Source organism: Eumetopias jubatus, unplaced genomic scaffold, assembly GCF_037043125.1.
Source record: "Eumetopias jubatus isolate StellerSeaLion01/CBP00866 unplaced genomic scaffold, mEumJub1_p1.0 scaffold_7, whole genome shotgun sequence".
Taxonomy (NCBI): Eukaryota; Metazoa; Chordata; class Mammalia; order Carnivora; family Otariidae; genus Eumetopias; species Eumetopias jubatus.
In genome coordinates this window covers 27,503,968-27,521,472 of record NW_028274813.1, presented here as the reverse complement: position 1 = coordinate 27,521,472, position 17,505 = coordinate 27,503,968, and the positions used below count along the sequence as shown (strand labels likewise).

At 52.4% G+C, this 17,505-nt stretch overlaps 1 protein-coding gene across 4 annotated transcripts; it reads right to left on the bottom strand.

Moving 5' to 3' along the window:
- Positions 1 to 1,444: 1,444 nt before the first annotated feature.
- On the bottom strand, positions 1,445 to 17,392 carry ABCD4 (ATP binding cassette subfamily D member 4). Of its 4 annotated transcripts, none has more exons than XM_028092509.2 (19): positions 17,255 to 17,390; positions 13,178 to 13,296; positions 12,901 to 13,028; positions 11,618 to 11,757; positions 10,291 to 10,407; positions 9,800 to 9,925; positions 9,145 to 9,195; positions 7,612 to 7,706; positions 7,230 to 7,351; positions 7,037 to 7,128; positions 6,775 to 6,864; positions 5,029 to 5,237; positions 4,766 to 4,857; positions 4,217 to 4,253; positions 3,763 to 3,812; positions 3,300 to 3,352; positions 2,938 to 3,014; positions 2,161 to 2,276; positions 1,445 to 1,983 (listed from the first exon to the last, which is right to left on the bottom strand). In XM_028092509.2, exons 1-19 carry the CDS (start codon positions 17,290 to 17,292, stop codon positions 1,915 to 1,917), a joined length of 1,821 nt encoding a protein of 606 aa, XP_027948310.1. In that variant the 5' UTR covers positions 17,293 to 17,390; the 3' UTR covers positions 1,445 to 1,914. The 4 variants fall into 4 exon arrangements, with proteins under 4 accessions (XP_027948310.1, XP_087880642.1, XP_027948371.1 ...); XM_088024516.1 differs by lacking the exon at positions 17,255 to 17,390 and adding an exon at positions 14,072 to 14,176; XM_028092570.2 differs by lacking the exon at positions 6,775 to 6,864 and having other exon boundaries at positions 17,255 to 17,391.
- Between the last annotated feature and the right edge of the window lie 113 nt (positions 17,393 to 17,505).

The following is a 17,505-nucleotide window of genomic DNA, read 5'->3' as shown; positions in this document are numbered from 1 at the left end:
AGGAGCTCTCTTCAGTCAGAAGGGTCCGAGGATGGGTGGTCTCCAGCGCTAGCTAGCTGTGTCTGACCAGAAGCCAGAAGACCGCTTGGCAGGATGCAGCTGGGAGATTCAAGGATGGGACGGCTCTCGGGGCAGACGCCAACCTTGATGGTCCCTCCAGCTTTGTGAGAGGGTTGGACACTGGCTGCAGGGCTGCCACGGGCCTTTGTAGACCTGATATCCTGCAGGCCCCTCAGGAGGCTTCACCAGGGACCCGACCCCCCATCAGACCTGGTCAGGTGGCCCCCTGAGCTCTCTCAGCAAGGCCCCCGGGTGCGCGGCGCTAGCGCCCCGACACGGTGGAGCTGGGGAAGAACAGGCTCCAGGCCTGCGGGCCAGCCAAGCCGCCAGGGGGCGTCACTCCGCAGACAGCACTTCCCCAGTTCCCCACCCCACATCTGGCATCATTTTCAGCAGGGTACCAACAAGGCAGTAAATAATCTCAAGTTTTAGAGTGAGAAAGTTCCTTCCCGAGCAGTTCCCATTCCAGGTTTCTAACTTTACTGAGAAAATTCTCACTAGGGTGCCAGTATGTCTAATTCCCCCCACGACATCCCTTAACCTCCCTTTGTAGAGAGAGAGCAAGGAAGCCTCAGGCTCAGACTCTGCAGACACAGTATCAAACTGTGTGCAATTTTGTAAACTGGTTTACGTTCACTTTTACAGTTACATTCTATTTATATCAAGCGTAAATAAAAACAAACACAATTAGGTTTAAGGAGTTAACTGGGACGCTGGGGTGGCTCAGTTGGGTGGGCGTCTGCCTTCGGGTCAGGTCATGATCTCTGGGTTCTGGGATTGAGCGCCGTGTGGGCTCCCTGCTCAGCGGGAGCCTGCTTCTCCCTCTGCCTGCCACTCACCCTACTTGTGCTTTCTCTGTCAGATAAATAAATAAAATCTTAAAAAAAAGGGGGGGAGTTAATTTAAAAAATATTAAGTAATTCACAGTACAAGAAGTACAGAGATCTGGAAAAATCATGAACGTGCTGCACTGACAACTCAACTTTGGGTAACACTGTTCTAGAATAAGGGCTTTGGGCTCAAATCGTTTTCCATCTCAAGTTTCCACGCTTTCTGGATTTTGTCTGTTCCTCTCGTTGTTGCTGTTTCCTCACAAAGATTATTTTTGAAAAATCTCTGACCTTATTTTAGTTGACTAAAGGGAAAGAGATTTATTTTTACCTGGGTTAGGACAAGAAAAACAGAAGGGCCCTAGAGGTTAGTGACTCAGGTACAACTGGCAAAGGGAAAGCGCAGGTGTGGAGTGAAGTGAAAAACCAGGCGCAGAAGTTTCCAGTACAATGGAGAGTGCATCTCCCTTCCCCCCAGGCTCCCAAATACAAGTCTGTGGATTCAATTTAAAAGGTCACCTTACAGTGGAAAATAAAGAGAAAAGGAAGAAGGCTGCAATTTGTAAGAAATGTTTATCTTTAAAAAAAAAAGTTATAAAAGTTAAATAGTCGATTAAAGTTAAAAAATCTATTGCTACAAAATTTAATGGATTTAAAAGATTTCTGGATTGCGTGACTTTAAGCCCAATATTCTCTCCACAACGACCCTACATTTCTCACAGATTCCACACTTCTAGGTTTTTCTTTAGAAAACATGATCTGAGGCTGTTCGTAAGCAATCAGCACCCTGAGTGCAGGGAGCTCTGGCTGAGGCGGCAGGAAGCACCCTGGCAGGACTGGGTGCCCTGCAGCGAGCTGCACACCAGCCAGGCCCCCCCTGCTGCCAGTGCCCCCTGCACAGGGCCTGGGAGGCGAGCCAGGGGTCTCCCGTGCCCCGCAGGCCCCCCTCCCCCGGTCTCTCCGGGAGAATGCCGATCTGCCCCGAGCTGGGCACTTCTTCCAGGGGCCAGCCACACCCTTGGCTTCACTCCACTTTGATTCTGATCAGTTCCCATCTTCCTTCTCCACAGAGTTTCAGAACCAAGGAGTGAAACTGCAAGAGACCAGCACGACGCAGATCAGGCCGCGCTGACCACAGCCAACGGGAGGCCATCCCTCACCTGCCCTCTCCGCCACCCCCACTCCCCATTTTGAAGGGCCCCTGGCCCTCGTCAGGCCCAGCCTCTGGGCTCTTCCTCCTTCCTCAGGCCATCTCTATGAGCTTGGGTACCCTCTCGAGGCTACGTCGGTGTCCCACGCTGATGAACGTCATGCCCAGCTGCTGGCCAATGCGGTAGAGCTCGCTCTCCACCTCCTCGGTCAGGGCACTGGTGGCTTCATCAAGCACTGAGGGCAGAATCCGGCAGGAAGAGATCGGCTCCTGCCCCTGGCCCACCTCTGCCTCTCTTCCAAACCACGCTCACCTCTGCCTGGGGCCCAGGGCAAGGCTGGCTGGAAGCTGCTCTGGCTTACAGGAGCCCTGCCACAGGAAGAGCGTGGGCCAAAAAAGCAGAGGGCGAGGCTCCACCTGGGAAGCCTTCTACCAGCGGCAGGATGAAATCCCCCAGCTTCCTAGAGTAAGCACCAGCACTTCCTAGAACTGCTCAAACCAGCGCTCCTTAGTTCCCCCAAGGACGCCAGTCCCTGAAGAAGTTCACACCTGCCATCCCTCTGCCAGGCACAGCCGGGGGTGTTGCCCACTTATTGACGGCAGAGGCTGAGAAGCATAAAATCGCAAGCTTTTTAGGCTGGCTCCAGCTGCTGCCATGGCAGAATGCTCGAGAATGGGTGGTGTAACACATCCCGAGCTGCTCTGGGGATGCCAACCTTGCTGTCGCACAGGCAGAGCTCTGGCATCCTCCCCTGCAGGGACAGAGATGCCCGGCCACGCACAGGGGTGCTCTCCTCCGTGTCTGAACGCCCCCGCGGTTACACATGGAACACACACACACACACACCCCCGTGAGCACACGGTACCGGGCATGCGTACTGCTGGGGCAGACCTCACCTGCATACTTTGGCTGTAGGTAGAAGAGCCGGGCAAAGGAGAGCCTCTGCATCTCTCCTGGGGACAGAACATCGTACCTGAGGAATGGGAATGAAAGGACCGCTAGAGGAAGGAGGATATGGCTTGGCTTTTGCATAGAGTGGGGTCTAAGCAAGAAGAGGTTCTTGGGGCAGAGAGGCTAGCCCCCGGGACAGACGGACATCACCCTCCCCTTTCAACCACAGTCCAGCCCATCATGAGATGGGCTGCCCACATGAGGTGAGGCCAAAACGCTGCTCCTGAGGGCATGAACATGCCCCTGATGGGCCAGCAAACGCCTGAAACCCACTGTGTGGCGGGGAGCACCCCAACTCCCTTCTTACCAGTTCCAGTCGACCTGCTGGTCCAGACCCTCTGTCCTGGTCACCAAACTGGACTGTAACACACCCAGAGGGAATGCTGTCTGTGAGAGGGCCCATCCCTGCTTCCTGTCATCTCTCCACACACACCTCTGAGGCAGCTACAGCCCTGTAGCGCACGCACCGTGGCAGGGGCTGCGGGAACGATCTGTGCCCCGCAGGGAGGACTACCCTATCAACTACACTATTTACGTCTGCTAAGCAGACTTAGTTTTAGTATCATTTTAAAAGTCGATGCAGAGAATGCACCCTCTGGTTGCCTGTACCTGGCCAACTGCTCCCCTCACCACTTTCTATTCCCACTCCCGCAGTCCAGGCTCACACTTCTGGTCCTGGGCCCCGGGCACTGTGCCGGCTCTGCTGGACCAGCCCTTGTGGTCAGTGCTACCAGGTGGGCCTGGGCCTCAGGGTCCCTGCCCATACTCACCAGGCCTGCCAACTCCAAGAACCTCATGATCCTCTCATCATCAGTAGAACCTGCAAAACAGACAAGCCTTCTTCAAGAAGTCAGCTCCTTCTGGGCAGCCAGAAGAGAGGGGGTACACTGTGGAAGGGGCCAGGGCTGGGGGGGGGGGCGCCAGAATCTGGGCTAAGGCTCTGCAGTGACGGGGTTATACCACTTAATACACAGAAGAAGGGCCAGGCGAAGGAAGTCGTCCCTTCCCTTCCTCCAATGGGGGTCTCTCCTCAAGGCAGGGGAAGACAGAACAAGATGAGGTCAGGGTACAGACCCCAAAATAGTAAACACTTGAAGGAGAAGAAAACTACCTCAAACCAGCAGCCTTGCCGGAGCCTCTGCCAAGAGGCACTGGCGAGGCCCCAGTCAGGCAGAGCAGGGACAATTTAGATGGGAAGACATGCCCCAAGGAGGCCCAGCTCACCTGAGTCCGGGTAGATTTCCTTCAGGGGATAGATCACCTGATAAAGCAAAACCACACAGGTCTAAGATGAGGGCCCGTGAGAGGCAGTGCTGCATACAGCCTCTCCTCCCTCAGAAACAGCCCCAGCAACTGCCAGAGGCCAGGCTCCTCTCCACCTGAGCACGGTAAGGGACACTCCGGCCAAGGGTCCAGTGGGAGAGTCTGGGCCAGCAGATAGTGCGACAGGGTCACTGCAACCTTCAGATTGGTGTCTGAGGGGAAAGAGGCTGTGAGCCTCCTAAGGGCACAGCGTCCAGAATCCAACCTCGGTGGCCAAAAAATGTATGTGATATTTGGTTTCGGCCCCCACAGGTTAACCTGCCCCCAGGAGCTGCTCTAACGACGTGGCCCAATCCACGGAAGTGAATAAAATGTTCTTAGAACGAGGGAGTTCCTGAGCAGGAGCCATTTACTACCCCACCTTCCGCCCCATAACTTTCTAGAGCTGAGACCTGTCATACTGCCAGAAGTCTCCGTGAGGGTAGAGGGAGGTACGGGCCCCAGGCTGACCTGCTCCCGAAGGGTCCCATCAGTGAAGAATGGCTTTTGTGGCAGGAAGAGCACCCCATGGGGTCCAAAGTCCGTCAGCATCTGCACTGAGCCTGCAGAGCCCACAGAAACCTCCATTTTGAGATCTCCCAGACAAAGTAACTGCCTCTCATTTCCTCTCCCCAACAAAAAGGCCTGGATTTTTACACACACGCACACGCACGCACGCACACGCATCCCACCGGGCCAAGGCTGGCTCAGAGGCAGGGAGGGCTGGCTCTCACCCCGTGTGCTTGCCCAGAGGCCACCGAGAACCCGGAGCAATGACGTCTTGCCCGTGCCCGTGTTGCCTGTGATGAGCAGGCTCTGCCCCTCAGAGATCTTCAGGCTCAGATCCCTGATTAAGGGTTTATTAGAGGAGGGCGCACAGATGGAGACCCGCTCGAGGAGAAAAGCTGTGTCTGTTGGCTCTGTGACCGGCCGCTTTGGGGCCCTGCGACCGAGGGGAGAGAAGTAGTGTCAGTATGCTGGGAGACAGGGTCTTCTCCTCGGGGGCCTCGCCTCTGGACAGGAGGGGGGTTGTTATGGGATAAACTGTGTTCTCAAAATAACACAATTATTTTGTGAAGACAAGAAGACGGCCATCTGCAAGCCAAGGAGAGAAGCCTCGGGAGAAACCAACCTGGCCAACACCTTGATCTTGGACTTCCGGCCTCCAGAACCATGAGAAAATAGATGTCTTAGATAAGCAACCCAGTCTGTGGTATTTTGTTACGGCAGCTCGGGCACACGAACACAGAGGTAGGGCTGAGGGCACCTACTTTGTGCCAGGCTGTGCAAAGGCCCGCCGTGACTGATCTTAATCAGCTTTAACACCCACTGAGCACAAACGTCATCCCCACTTGGCAGAGGGGGAAACCAAGTCAGGTGGCTCAGTAACTCACTCAGGGTCACGGAGCTGAAGTTGTCTAACCTTAACCCTGGTGGGTGTGCACAGTGCGTGTGACCAGGGCGTGTGACAGGACGGATGTGGTGGTCGGAAAGGGACCTGGAGTTTCTGGTTCTGCACAAGATGCCTCTTTCCCCCAGAGAGCAGCACCTCTGATCTCCTACGGTCGCCGTGCCATCTCCCCAGCCCCAGGCCCACAGCTGCACGAAGCCTGAATTCTGAACGGGGGCAACAGTTAAGGCTTTAGTGCCCCAGAAGGGAGTTGTGTGTAGGCCCTGGAACGCAGGCTGTTTCCACTTTTGAAAGCTTACTCTGTGGCCACTGTCCAAGCACTTTCCACGGACTGTGACAGCTAATCCTCACAACCATTCTAAGAGGAAGGTTCCATTACTGTTCCCCTCACAGTGATGAAGAAACGGAGACACAGAACAGTTGAGTAATTAGCCCAAGAAAGTGAGGACATGAAACAAATCCTCAGTGCACAGAAAGGCCAGAAACATCACAACGCATGCAAGGAGACATGAGTAAAGGGAAGCCTGGGTGGCTCAGTCCATTGAGTGTCTGCCTTCAGCTCAGGTCATGGTCTCAGGGTCCTGGGATCGAGCCCCGCATCCTCCCTCTGCTTCTCCCTCTGCCTCTGCCACGCCCCTCCACTTGTGTTCTCTCTCTCTCTCTCTCAAATAAATAATTTAAAAAAAAAACAAAAACAGGATACACAAGTAAAGCCATGTGTGAGGGTGAGCGAGGCCTGGGGAAGAGAGAACAGGCAGGCCCCGAGGAAGGGGGCAGGCGGCAGGGCTCAGTAGGAGGCAGACTGCTCAGAAATCCTGATTTGTCGTCTCGGGCCCAGGCAGGAGTGTGCACCATGCTTCCCGCAGCTGGGGGAAGGTGCAGGTGACCACAACAGATGTCAGAACAGCACCCCTGCCTGGGAACACCTGTGATGTGCCCGGCACCAGGCAGAGAGGCCTGGTATCTGCTCTGCACAACTCTGCTGCCCGCCTGGGAAAGGGCAGGGCTCCGGGGCGAACCCCAGCTGGGCACGCCCACCACGGCACTGCCCTGCCAGCCCAGCACCCACCTGTCCATGTCCCACTCGCTCTCGTCCGGGACCTCACCACCCTGCGACTTCAGGGACATGTCCAGCAGGGTCTCCTGAAGTTCCCCGATTCTGGGCAAGAAGTGAAAACCTGAGCTGGGCCTGGGGGCCCAGGTGAACGCATCCCTCCTTCTCTCTCACACCCACTGCCATGTGGCTTTTCTGTTCCTTTTTTCATTCAGCTACTTCTCCCAGTGGCACCCGCTTTGCTCAGGACCTGGAGAGGGGCCGGACGCAGCCTCACCTGTGTGTGTAACCAGCCACATCTGAGAAGGTGCTGGAGAGGTCGATGAGCCCGGTGAAGCAGCTGATGAGGTAAATGCACACGAAGGCATTCTGCACAGGACAGCGAGCAGTGAGCACCGGCCTTGACTCCGAGGCGCTGGGCCGAAGGGCAGAGGGGGACGGCATGAGGGGTCACCAGGAGGGAGCCTCACCTTGCTGACCAGAGTGCTGAGCTCTGTGGGGCTCAGGTCTCCATAGACACCACGGAAAATAGGGATGGCCATCACAACGTAACTCAGGATGCTGCCCAGATAGTCGAATGTGTTAACACCGACTGCAGAAGGCAGAAACACCGAGGGTAAGAGACCCAGGAACCACTGATGTGCTCTGAGGGAAGAGGAAGCCACGTAGGACCAAGCTATTCCCTGGAGCCTCGTTCTCCCGAGGACACTCCTGGCAAAGACAGTCGCTCCCCGTGGTTAATTCCTTCATCCCGGCAAACTGACTAGGGCAGAGAGAAAGCGGGGAGGTCAGGGAGGGAAGGAGACTATCCCGCCCCTGGGGCTCCTGCCTCCCCGGGCTCCCTCCACCTACTGTACAGCCAGAGCTCCTTGGAAATCAGCTCCCTCTGGGTCTGAAGGAGTCTCTGCAGCCTGCGGTCTGTCCTCATGTGTTCCACATGCCCAGCTCTGACGAGAAAGGCTGGGATGTTGATGGGGCCTGGAAAGCCTCAGCCAGGCCAGGGGAACCTCTAGCCTTCATCACACTCTCCCTTGGGGACCAAGCCTATATCCAAATGGTCTTCATCTCAGACCCTTTCTGCCACTAGCATCCATTCACTGCTTCATTTACTCCGCACAGTATTGTCTGGGGAAAGAACATGAACTCTAGACTGGGCAGATCTGGCTCAAATCCTGGCTCTGGCCAATTACTAGCTGGGTGACTAATGTTACTGAAGCCTCGGAGTTTCAGTGTCTTCTTCTGTGAAATGGGGCTAATCATACCTACAAAATAAGTTAGAGAATTTCTAAATAGAAAGTGCCAGGCAGAAGAGGGACCCTTAAAAAATAACAGCTGTCATTATTAAGCGACTATACACGGAGCAGTTGCTCGGTGGCAGGCTCTGTGCTAGTTAGCCAAATGAGGTACACAAGGGGATAAAACAGTCCCTGTCCTTGAGCTGTCAGTTTAGGGGGGGCAGGCAGACGCACTGCATTCCTCCCCTGGCACATGGAAAGTGTTAGAGGGACAGAGAAGCCAGGGAAGAACCCATCTAGAGCTCCAAGAACCAACCTGCTTTCCCCAGAGCCCAGAACTTCATGAGAGGCTGCAGAATCCAAAAGCACTTAGCACAGGCCCAGCCCTACCGCCTCCCAACCAAACCCCACCTCATAGATTCCTAGTATTCTTGGCGCCCCCAAGTGGTGGCAGCTGCAAAATGCAGCAAAGACAAATAAGTGCAAAGGTCCTCGAGTTATTTAGATCCAGGTGATCCAAGAGCAGCTTCCACTCCTTTAACACACACCTCTGGGGCCTGAGTTATCTCTCTGGCACCAAACAATGACTCCAGAGGTCCCACAGAAGGCAGGGCCCAGGAACCCCTCCTGACCCTGAGGGAAGGAAGGAGATTTCACAATGCTGCTATCAGGAGATCAGACACTTTGTTCTACTTGGACAATGTTTGTGGACAAGGAGCAGGTCTCCTGATCTCCTGAGGCCTCCTTTCCCTCCCATCCTACAGAGACAAAGGATCAGTCTTGGAGACTTTAATCGGCCATCAGGCACTGGCAGAAAGCCATTTTGTAGATGGAAAAACAGAGGCAGAGGCAATGCCTTATAGTCATCACCAAGACAAGAAGCATTCACTCGTTTCATTCTTGGAACAAATTTAGGCCCCCTGCTGGGTCACTAGAAGGAACAACCAGCTTCAGAAGCAAATCCCTGGACCTAAGGATGAGGCAGACAAGGGCAGTGAGAGACATGAGGCAAGGGTCATAGCCAAGTGTAAGGATGCTCAGCCCCAGGGTTCAGTGATGGTGGGAGGGCCGTACAATTCGTCTTTCCTTTTCTGCCATCACCACTATCAGCTCTGATGAGGCAGAAGGAAACGATGCCCACCTGACTCACCTGAAAAAAGCAGCAGGCTCAGCATTCACCCGGATCTGCATGTGCTTGAACCTGGGCAGACCAAAGGCAAATGTGTGCTGACAACGGGCAATACTGGCCCTTCTCCTTTCTCTAGCCTGGACCAAGAAGATCTCCAGACGAAGAGGAACCTGGCTCCACCTCAAAAAGGCCCAGCCCTTCCCTGAGCTGTCGCAGGGCCTGGGTGGGGTGGCAGGAGCCCTGCAGACAGGACAACCCCTCACCTCCCCAGAGGACAGGTGCATTCCTGCCCACACCACCTCCTCCCAGGGCCCAACCTGAAGTAGGAGGCCAAGAAGCACAGTGCAGGGGCTGGATCTATTGGCTGAGCCAAAACAGGAAGGTTGGAACAGAAGCACATGAGAAGACCAAGGGATGATGACGGCCAACCAGACACCGCTCTTGCTGCTTCTCACCTAGAATCTCAATAAGGCTCCTCACAATCCCCTCTGCGGGCAACAGTACCATCCCCATTTTAGAGATGGGAAAACTGAAGTTTAGGGAGGTTCAAGACTTCACCCAAGAGCACATGGCTAGTAACTAGCACAGGCTGGGACTCGAGTGAGGCTGTCTTACTTGAGATCCCATTCCTTAACCATTATGCTCGGCCCAGAAACCTCAAGCAAGGGAGACATACCTGAAATCCCCCTCCAGCTTCTCCTGCTGCACCAGCTTTGCCACGATGGGCCCCATCAACATTTTGTTCACAAGGGTTCCCAGGATGAAATACCCGAAGATGCTCACAGGCCCGAGCCAGCCCGTGCTGGAAGGCAGAGAAAGGGAGGGTGGGGGGTGTCACATGTCCCCGCAGGCCTCAGCCCTGCTTCTTGCTCTTTCAAGCAGCCCTCGTCCAATCTCAGCCAGCAGTCCTGTGGGACCTCTGCTCCTTTGTGGGGGCAGCAGGTACCTGGTCCAGGTTGTCAGATACCAGGACCCCTGTGACACTGAAAAGCCATGTGTCCAAAGGAAGGGCGGGGGCCCGAGCACAGGACAGGGGAAGCCTTCCTGGGCTGCAGGCGGGAGGGAGGAAGACTGGCCTCTTCTGGACCCTGACCTGGGGGAGCCCATGTGAGGGAGGGACCTCGGGGGGAAACACCTGGGGGTGGGATGGGGGAGGAGAGGCTTCACCTTTGGAAGCACTGGTAGGTGTAGTAGATGAGGGTGAAAGGGGAGATGATCAGCTTGCTGGCCATGCTGCTGAGCTGTCGGCAGAACCGTTCCACATCCTGGCTGATGCGCTGGTCCCTGGAGCCAACAACAAAGCAACTGGACCAGGGGGCGGGACGCGAAGGGTGGAGAGGGCTGAGAGGTTACCTCTTACCCTGACCTTGCCTTTCAGCACTGTTAGCCACGATCCCGGGGGAAGATGGACCCCGACAAGCGCTGGTTTTCCTAGAGGGACTAAGACCTTTAGGACCTTTAAACAGGGTTCTGAAGAGTTACTTCTTAGGGTGCCTCAGTTTACCCCTCAGGAAAAGTAGCAAATCAAAGGGCCAGTACCCAGGGGTCCTGAGCCAGTTCTGAGTAGCACCAGAGAACGACCCGAGGGTAGAAGAGCTGAGTTTCTGGACGAGCCAGAAAGCTATCCCTTCTCTCTGCCTCCTCCCAATCTCTTCTGGGAACCTGAGCCTGCCCCCATTTTAGCTATCTGGCTGCTGAAGCTTCATATGGGTTGAGTCACGGAGAAGCCTAGAAGAGAAAGATAAGAGGCAACAGGAATCCCAAGAATCTTTGCCACAAAGCTCAGCCTGAGCTGACGAAAGGTCACCACAGGCAGAAAAGTGCCTGGGGGTGGTGAGTGGAGAGGGAGTGTGAGGAGAGACCCCGTATGTCCCACTGCACCACCAGGGCCGCTCTGACTCCCATTTCCAATGAGAGACATGACTTTGGACAAGTCACTTGCATTCTCTGGGCCTCAGTTTCCTCACCTGTGAAATAACCAGCGCTAACTCACACTGGGACACTTGCTATGTGCCAGGCACCACACATGTGCATTGCATGAATATCCTTTGAGATATTCTTGAGATAGGAACTATCATCCCCATTTTCTAGAAAGGGAACCTGAGGCTCGGTGACCGAAGGCCTGTCAACTAGGAGGTGACAGAATGAAGATCTGAATCTTACACTGAGTCCCGGGCAGCAATAATTTTTTACTGCTGAAAATCCAAGAGCTGGTTTGCGAGCAAGGACACTTTCCTCAGAGGGTGCCTGGTTGGGAAGCACAGGGTATAAAATGGACAAAAGGGGGCCGCTCATAACTTATATGCCCTATTCTCAGCCCCGCGGCTGCTCGGGGGTTTCTCCGTGGAGTCCCCCTTCCCCTATGACACTTATCAACATTTGCAGAGAACTGTGGATGATCTCAAAGGATCCACGCAGGGACTCTCCGGGGCCGGGCCGGACTGACAGCACCCTGCAGAGGGTGGGAGGACGGGGGGGGGGGGGGGGCGCCTACGGGTTATCGACGTCATCCCGCAGCACGTTAAGGGTGTAGTACACGCGGCCTTGGAAGTAGAAGCGGTGAAGGTGCTCGGTGAGGTCCTTTCTCCAGCTCACATACAGCAGGTTGCAGGTGAACTGGTCAAAGCTCTTCAGCTGTGCAGTGGGGAAGCGAGAGGAAGTGAGGAAGAGGGAGAGATGGCTTCTGCACATCTCAGCGAGGAGCTCGGGGCTGGCAGAGTGCATCTGCTGACCAGCCCCAGCCCACTCCGCTTAGTCTCTGTCCACTCAGCACTTCTGGGTTAAAGTGTCAAGTCAGGCGATTCTTCCCTGTCTCCCTCCCTCCCCGCCATGCTCATTCCATCGCCAAGCACAGGTCTCTGGCCCCTTATGTTGTACTGTCTTATCCTGAGAGCAGGTGAGCTTCCGGATATTGGGGATGATATCTTCTATGCCATTTATGTTCTCACTTTTCTGTTCACCAAAACTTGGAACAGAGTTCTGTATACACAGGTGTTTACCACCAGAAGACCCATCCAAAGTGCCCAAGTGTGATGAGAAGCGGATTCCCCAAGAGAACAGGCCACACAGGCAGGCAGAGCATTAGGCTGGAGTCCTAGCAGAGGCCTGACTCACTGTTCACCACGGATGGAGCAGCTACATGCTATGTCCAAGGCAGTGACAATGAGCTCAGTCTAGCAAAGAAACAATTACAAGGGTGTGAGGAGTGTTACAGCAGAGGTTAACTAAAAGTATTAGCTAAGCAGAGAAGAGGGCAGAGTTTGGTTGAGGAAACATGAAGGAGAAGGTTAAGGAGGACTTGAAGGAGGTGACAACAGCAGAACTGGAAAAGTGAGCAGGCATTAACCAAGTGAACAAGGGTGGGGAAGGAAGCCATTCTGCAGGAAAGCAGCAGGTGCAAAGGTGGAGAGGTGTGACACAGTGCCAGGCTGAACCAGGGCCTCAGCCCCACAGAGAAGCAACACCCCCCTGGCTGCTGATCCCAGTTTTCAAATGCTTGGGAGTTCCCTGAAGCAAGAGTAATGGGAATGGAAGGGACAAGATCATTTTTGCTAAACACTGACTTAAACCAGAACCTCGTGGCCAAGTCCTGGGAGCCGAAAACATCCCAGGGATTGGGCCCAACAACAAGATCAATGCCCTCCTGACCTCCAGTTCCCAGAAAGGGAGGGAACACACACATACAGCTTGATTTCTGCTTCCTGGTGGCTAAGTCCCAGTGGACACCGTGCTTACCCTAGGCTAGAGAGGAAGAGAAACACAGGGAGAAGACCTTACCATGGAGTTGAGAACGATGAGCACCACAGCCAGGAATGTCAGGGTCTTAAACCCATCCAAGTCTTTGTTTCCCAGGACCCCATAGTACTGGCTGGGGATCAAGCCAACCTGGTAGATCACCAGTTGTTCTGAGGTGGGGAGAGGGGTCCGAAGTCAGTGGTGAAGGGGGAGAAAACAAGGAGTCTTCCCCTTGAGTCCTTGCCTTATCGACTCCCCAGAGAGAAGGGACCCCAAACCAAGGCTGCCCTCCCCCTGTAGCCTGGGCTCACTCACTCACTCAGTAGGGCGACACACAACAGGGTCAGGAACATCAAGGCATTCTGTGATGACCAGGAGGGAAACAAAACCTTCTGTATTTGCAGGAACCGCTGGAGAAATTGCAGATCTAACCTGGGCCTGAAGGAGAGATGCAGGAGAAGTCGAGAGAACCCGAAGAGGGCAGTTAAGCCTTACAGAGCAGTTACCAAGTTGATCTACACTGTTCTGGGGAGGGGTCCAGGCCATGCACGAAGAATGGTTTACTGATGCTGAAGGCAGTAGACTGGGAACAGACCAGGGAGAGAAAGGGATTTCTTTAAGCTGGTAAATGCTATAAAAGGTTATTTACCAAAAATTTACAGCAAAAAAATAAACAAATAAATAAAACATAGTTAATGAAGAAACTTCAGCCACATCCTCTTTATGGTCACAAACATGACAAGAAAGCCCATCAAAGATTTTAACGTCCTGGCGCACCTGGGTGGCTCAGTCGTTAAGCGTCTGCCTTTGGCTCAGGTCATGATCCAGGGGTCCTGCGATCGAGCCCCGCATCGGGCTCCCTGCTCTGCGGGAAGCCTGCTTCTCCCTCTGCCCCTCCCCCTGCTTGTGTTCCCCCTCTCTCGCTGTGTCTCTGTCAAATAAATAAAATCTTTAAAAAAAAAAAAAAGGATTTTAACGTCCTGGCTAAATCAATAAAGCAAGAAAAATAAATGAGGTGAAAGAATTAAAAGGGAAGAGATTGTCTTTATTTGCAGATAATGTGATCATTTACACAGCAACGAGCAAATCAACAGACAAATGCTGGAAATAAAAGGAGTTCAGCTAGACATAGGGTTAACATACAAATATCAACAGTGTTTCTATACCAACAATAACAAACTGGAAAATATAAAGAAAACATGAGGTCACTTACAAAAGAAAAGCATTAAAACAACTGTAAAACATGGGCGCCTGGGTGGCTCAGATGGTTGAGCGTCTGCCTTCGGCTCCAGTTGTGATCCGGGGGTCCTGGGATTGAGTCCCGCATCGGGCTCCCTGCTCGGCAGGGAACCTGCTTCTCCCTCTGCCTCTCTCTCTGTCTCTTATGAATAAATAAATAAAATCTTTAAAAAAAAACAAAAAACTGTAAAGCATCCGGGAATTAACTTTTAAAAAGAATGTATAAGACATTTTTTTTTAAGTAGGCCCCCAAGCCCAGCATAGAGCCCAATGTGGTGCTTGAGCTCACAGCCCTGAGATCGAGACCTGAGCTGAGATCAGGAGTCGGAGGCTTAACTGACTGAGCCACCCAGGTGTCCCACATTTTTTTTAAGATTTTATTTTTAGGGGCGCCTAAATATGCACCCCTGAATTTAATCTATGGCACTACGACCCTAGACTGAACCACCGAGGCACCCCAAAAGATTTTATTTTTAAGTAATCTCTCCACCCATCATGGGGTTTGAACTCACAACCCCAAGATCAAGAGTTGCAAGCTCAACCGACTGAGCGAGCCAGTCGCCCCAGGATAAGACATTTTAAAAAGAAAAACGAAAGCTCTGTTATAGGATGTGAAAAAAAATAGAGCTGGCATGACTTAACATTATAAAGACCTCGTTTCTAACAAAAGTAGTCTATAAATTCAATATAATACCAATCACAAGCAGAACTTCTCTGAGGAACTTTATATGGAAACATAAAGGCCCATGAACAGCTGAGGGCAACCATGAAAAACAGGAAAGGAGGAATTGGAGACCCAAACCATCAGTTATTGAGACAAATCAGGGGCGCCTGGGTGGCTCAGTTGGTTGGGCATCTGACTCTTGATTTCGGCTCAGGTCTTGATCTCAGAGTTGTGACACTGAGTCCTGTGTCAGACTCCATGCTGAGCGTGGAGCCTGCTTAAGATTCTCTCTCTTCCTCTCCCTCTGCCCCAGCCTCTCGCGTGTTCACACCCTTCTCTCTCTCTCAAAAAAAAAAAAAAAAAAAAAGACAAATCATAGTGCAGGGCTGTGGTTTTAATACAGAAAAACCGTGGTTTTATTTTTTTTTTAAGATTTTATTTATTTATTTGAGAGAGAGACACAGCGAGAGAGGGAACACAAGCAGGGGGAGCAGGAGTGGGAGAAGCAGGCTTCCCGCCGAGCAGGGAGCCCGATGTGGGGCTCGATCCCAGGACCCTGGGACCATGACCTGAGCTGAAGGTAGATGCTTAACGACTGAGCCACCCAGGCGCCCCAAAATTGTGGTTTTAATATAGAAACAAAAAGACCAATGGGACAGAGACCAAAAAGAAAAAATAGACCTATGTTTACATGGGCACATGATAGAGGTTATATCACAAGAAAGGTCATAGTAATACTAATAGTTGTCAGCACTTATTAAGCACATACTATGTGCCCAGTACTGTTCTACACGTGTTTTTCATGTATTAATTCATTTGATTGTCACAACCTTAAGAGATGGAGACTATACCCTATTTATGGATAAGGAACTGAAGCAAAAGAGGTTAAGTAACTTGCCCTGTCACCCACCTGGTAAGTGGAAGCCTCAGGGTTTGGACAAGGGCAGCCTAGGTCCAAGAATCTGAGCTCTTAATGATGCTCCACAGGCTCTCCAATTTTTTTTTTTTAAGATTTTATTTATTTATTTGACAGAGAGAGACACAGCGAGAGACGAAGCACAAGCAGGGGGAGTGGGGGAGGGAGAAGCAGGCTCCCCGCTGAGGAGGGAGCCTGATGTGGGGCTCGGTCCCAGGACCCTGGGATCATGACCTGAGCTGAAGGCAGACAGACGCTTAACAACTGAGCCACCCAGGCGCCCCTCCGATTTTTAATTATTAATTCATTAGTTGTTAATTGAAAATGGTGAAGGAAAATTAAGGTCATTACCTCAAATCACTTAGAAAGATAAAATTTTAAAACTCCAAATAGATTAAAAATCTAATGTGAAATTCTATTTAACAGAAGGAAAGGAACAATATCTTAATGAAGATACAGTGGGAAGATATTCCTCAAATAAGACCCCAAACCCACAAATTTTGATAAAGGGGAAAACTAATGGACTTAATTTATTTTTGCTCAATACAGTGCCATAGATTAAAAGACTTCTGGAAGGTATGTGAAGAGTGTAAAACCAACAAGACATTAAAATCTAGAGCATACAAGGAATTCCTGCAAGTCAGGAAGATAGGAAATCCATGGAAAGTGGGAAAAGGATACAACGAGGCTATTCAGAAAAGAGGAAACCCAAATGCTTAATACAGGAAAACACAATGGGATGCCACCTTACAACCCATCAGATTGATAAACATCAGAAAACCAAACAATACCAAACATTCCAGGGATGTGGGGAAGCCAGAACCTTTATGCAATGCTGTTGGGAAGTATAAACTCATGTGCCCATTCCAGAAAACAATTCTGCAGAATTAGTTATGATCTAGCATCCTACCCTGGGGTGGGTAATCCAGAAAAATATTACCCATATCCACAAGGAGACAAGTGCCAGTATATTTGAGGTGGTTAAAAACTGGAAGCATTCTAAGTGTCCATCACCTGGGGAATATATAGGTAAAATGCGGTCCAAAGTACATAGGGTAGTATTATGCAGCCTTCAGAAATGGAAACTAGACTACTACTGAATGTATGATCTCAAAAACACAACGTGGGGTAAAAAGGTTTTTTTTTTTTAAATCACAGCATATTATCATTTATAGGAATTCAAAAACCACTATCTTTCAAGGTAAGAGACATGCAGAGTTATGTAAGCTGGGCTGTACAGTCTTTTAATACACCAGAGTGGGGGTCTGAGAAGGGGAGTGAAATAGGATTGAGAATAAGGAACATAATAAAGTAAAACACAAGAGGGACCTTGCACTGGACCACAGCGTGCCAAGAACTGAGGACGATTAACTCAATTCTGCGCACTTGGAACTTCTTGCGTCGGGGGCGGGGAGCCAATTCCGAGGGAGAGGATCCCACAGCCAGAGTGCTGGAGGCCACCTCGGATCGCGGGAGGGTGGGCGCCCCTTCCGAGCTCCTCTTTCGCCGGGGCCCGGCCACACAGCCCCGGGGAGGGCACCCAGAGGCCCGGCTCTCTTCCCCACCGCCCTGCTCACCTGGCGCCAGCCCCGGCCGCAGCCCGCGGGACCGCCATGAGCCGAGTTCCGCCCTCCTCGCCCCGCTGCCCCGGGAGCCGGCTGCGGGAAGAGCCCAAAGAGCACTCGGTCGGCCTAAGAGGGCGGGCCCACGGTGACCACAGAGAGGGGCGGATAGAGAGGAAGGCGCCGGGCGACGAGGCCGCCCCCGGAAGCGACCCACCCCTCGAAAAGAACCAAAGAGTGCTGAGTGTTACATTTGTCGACCGGGC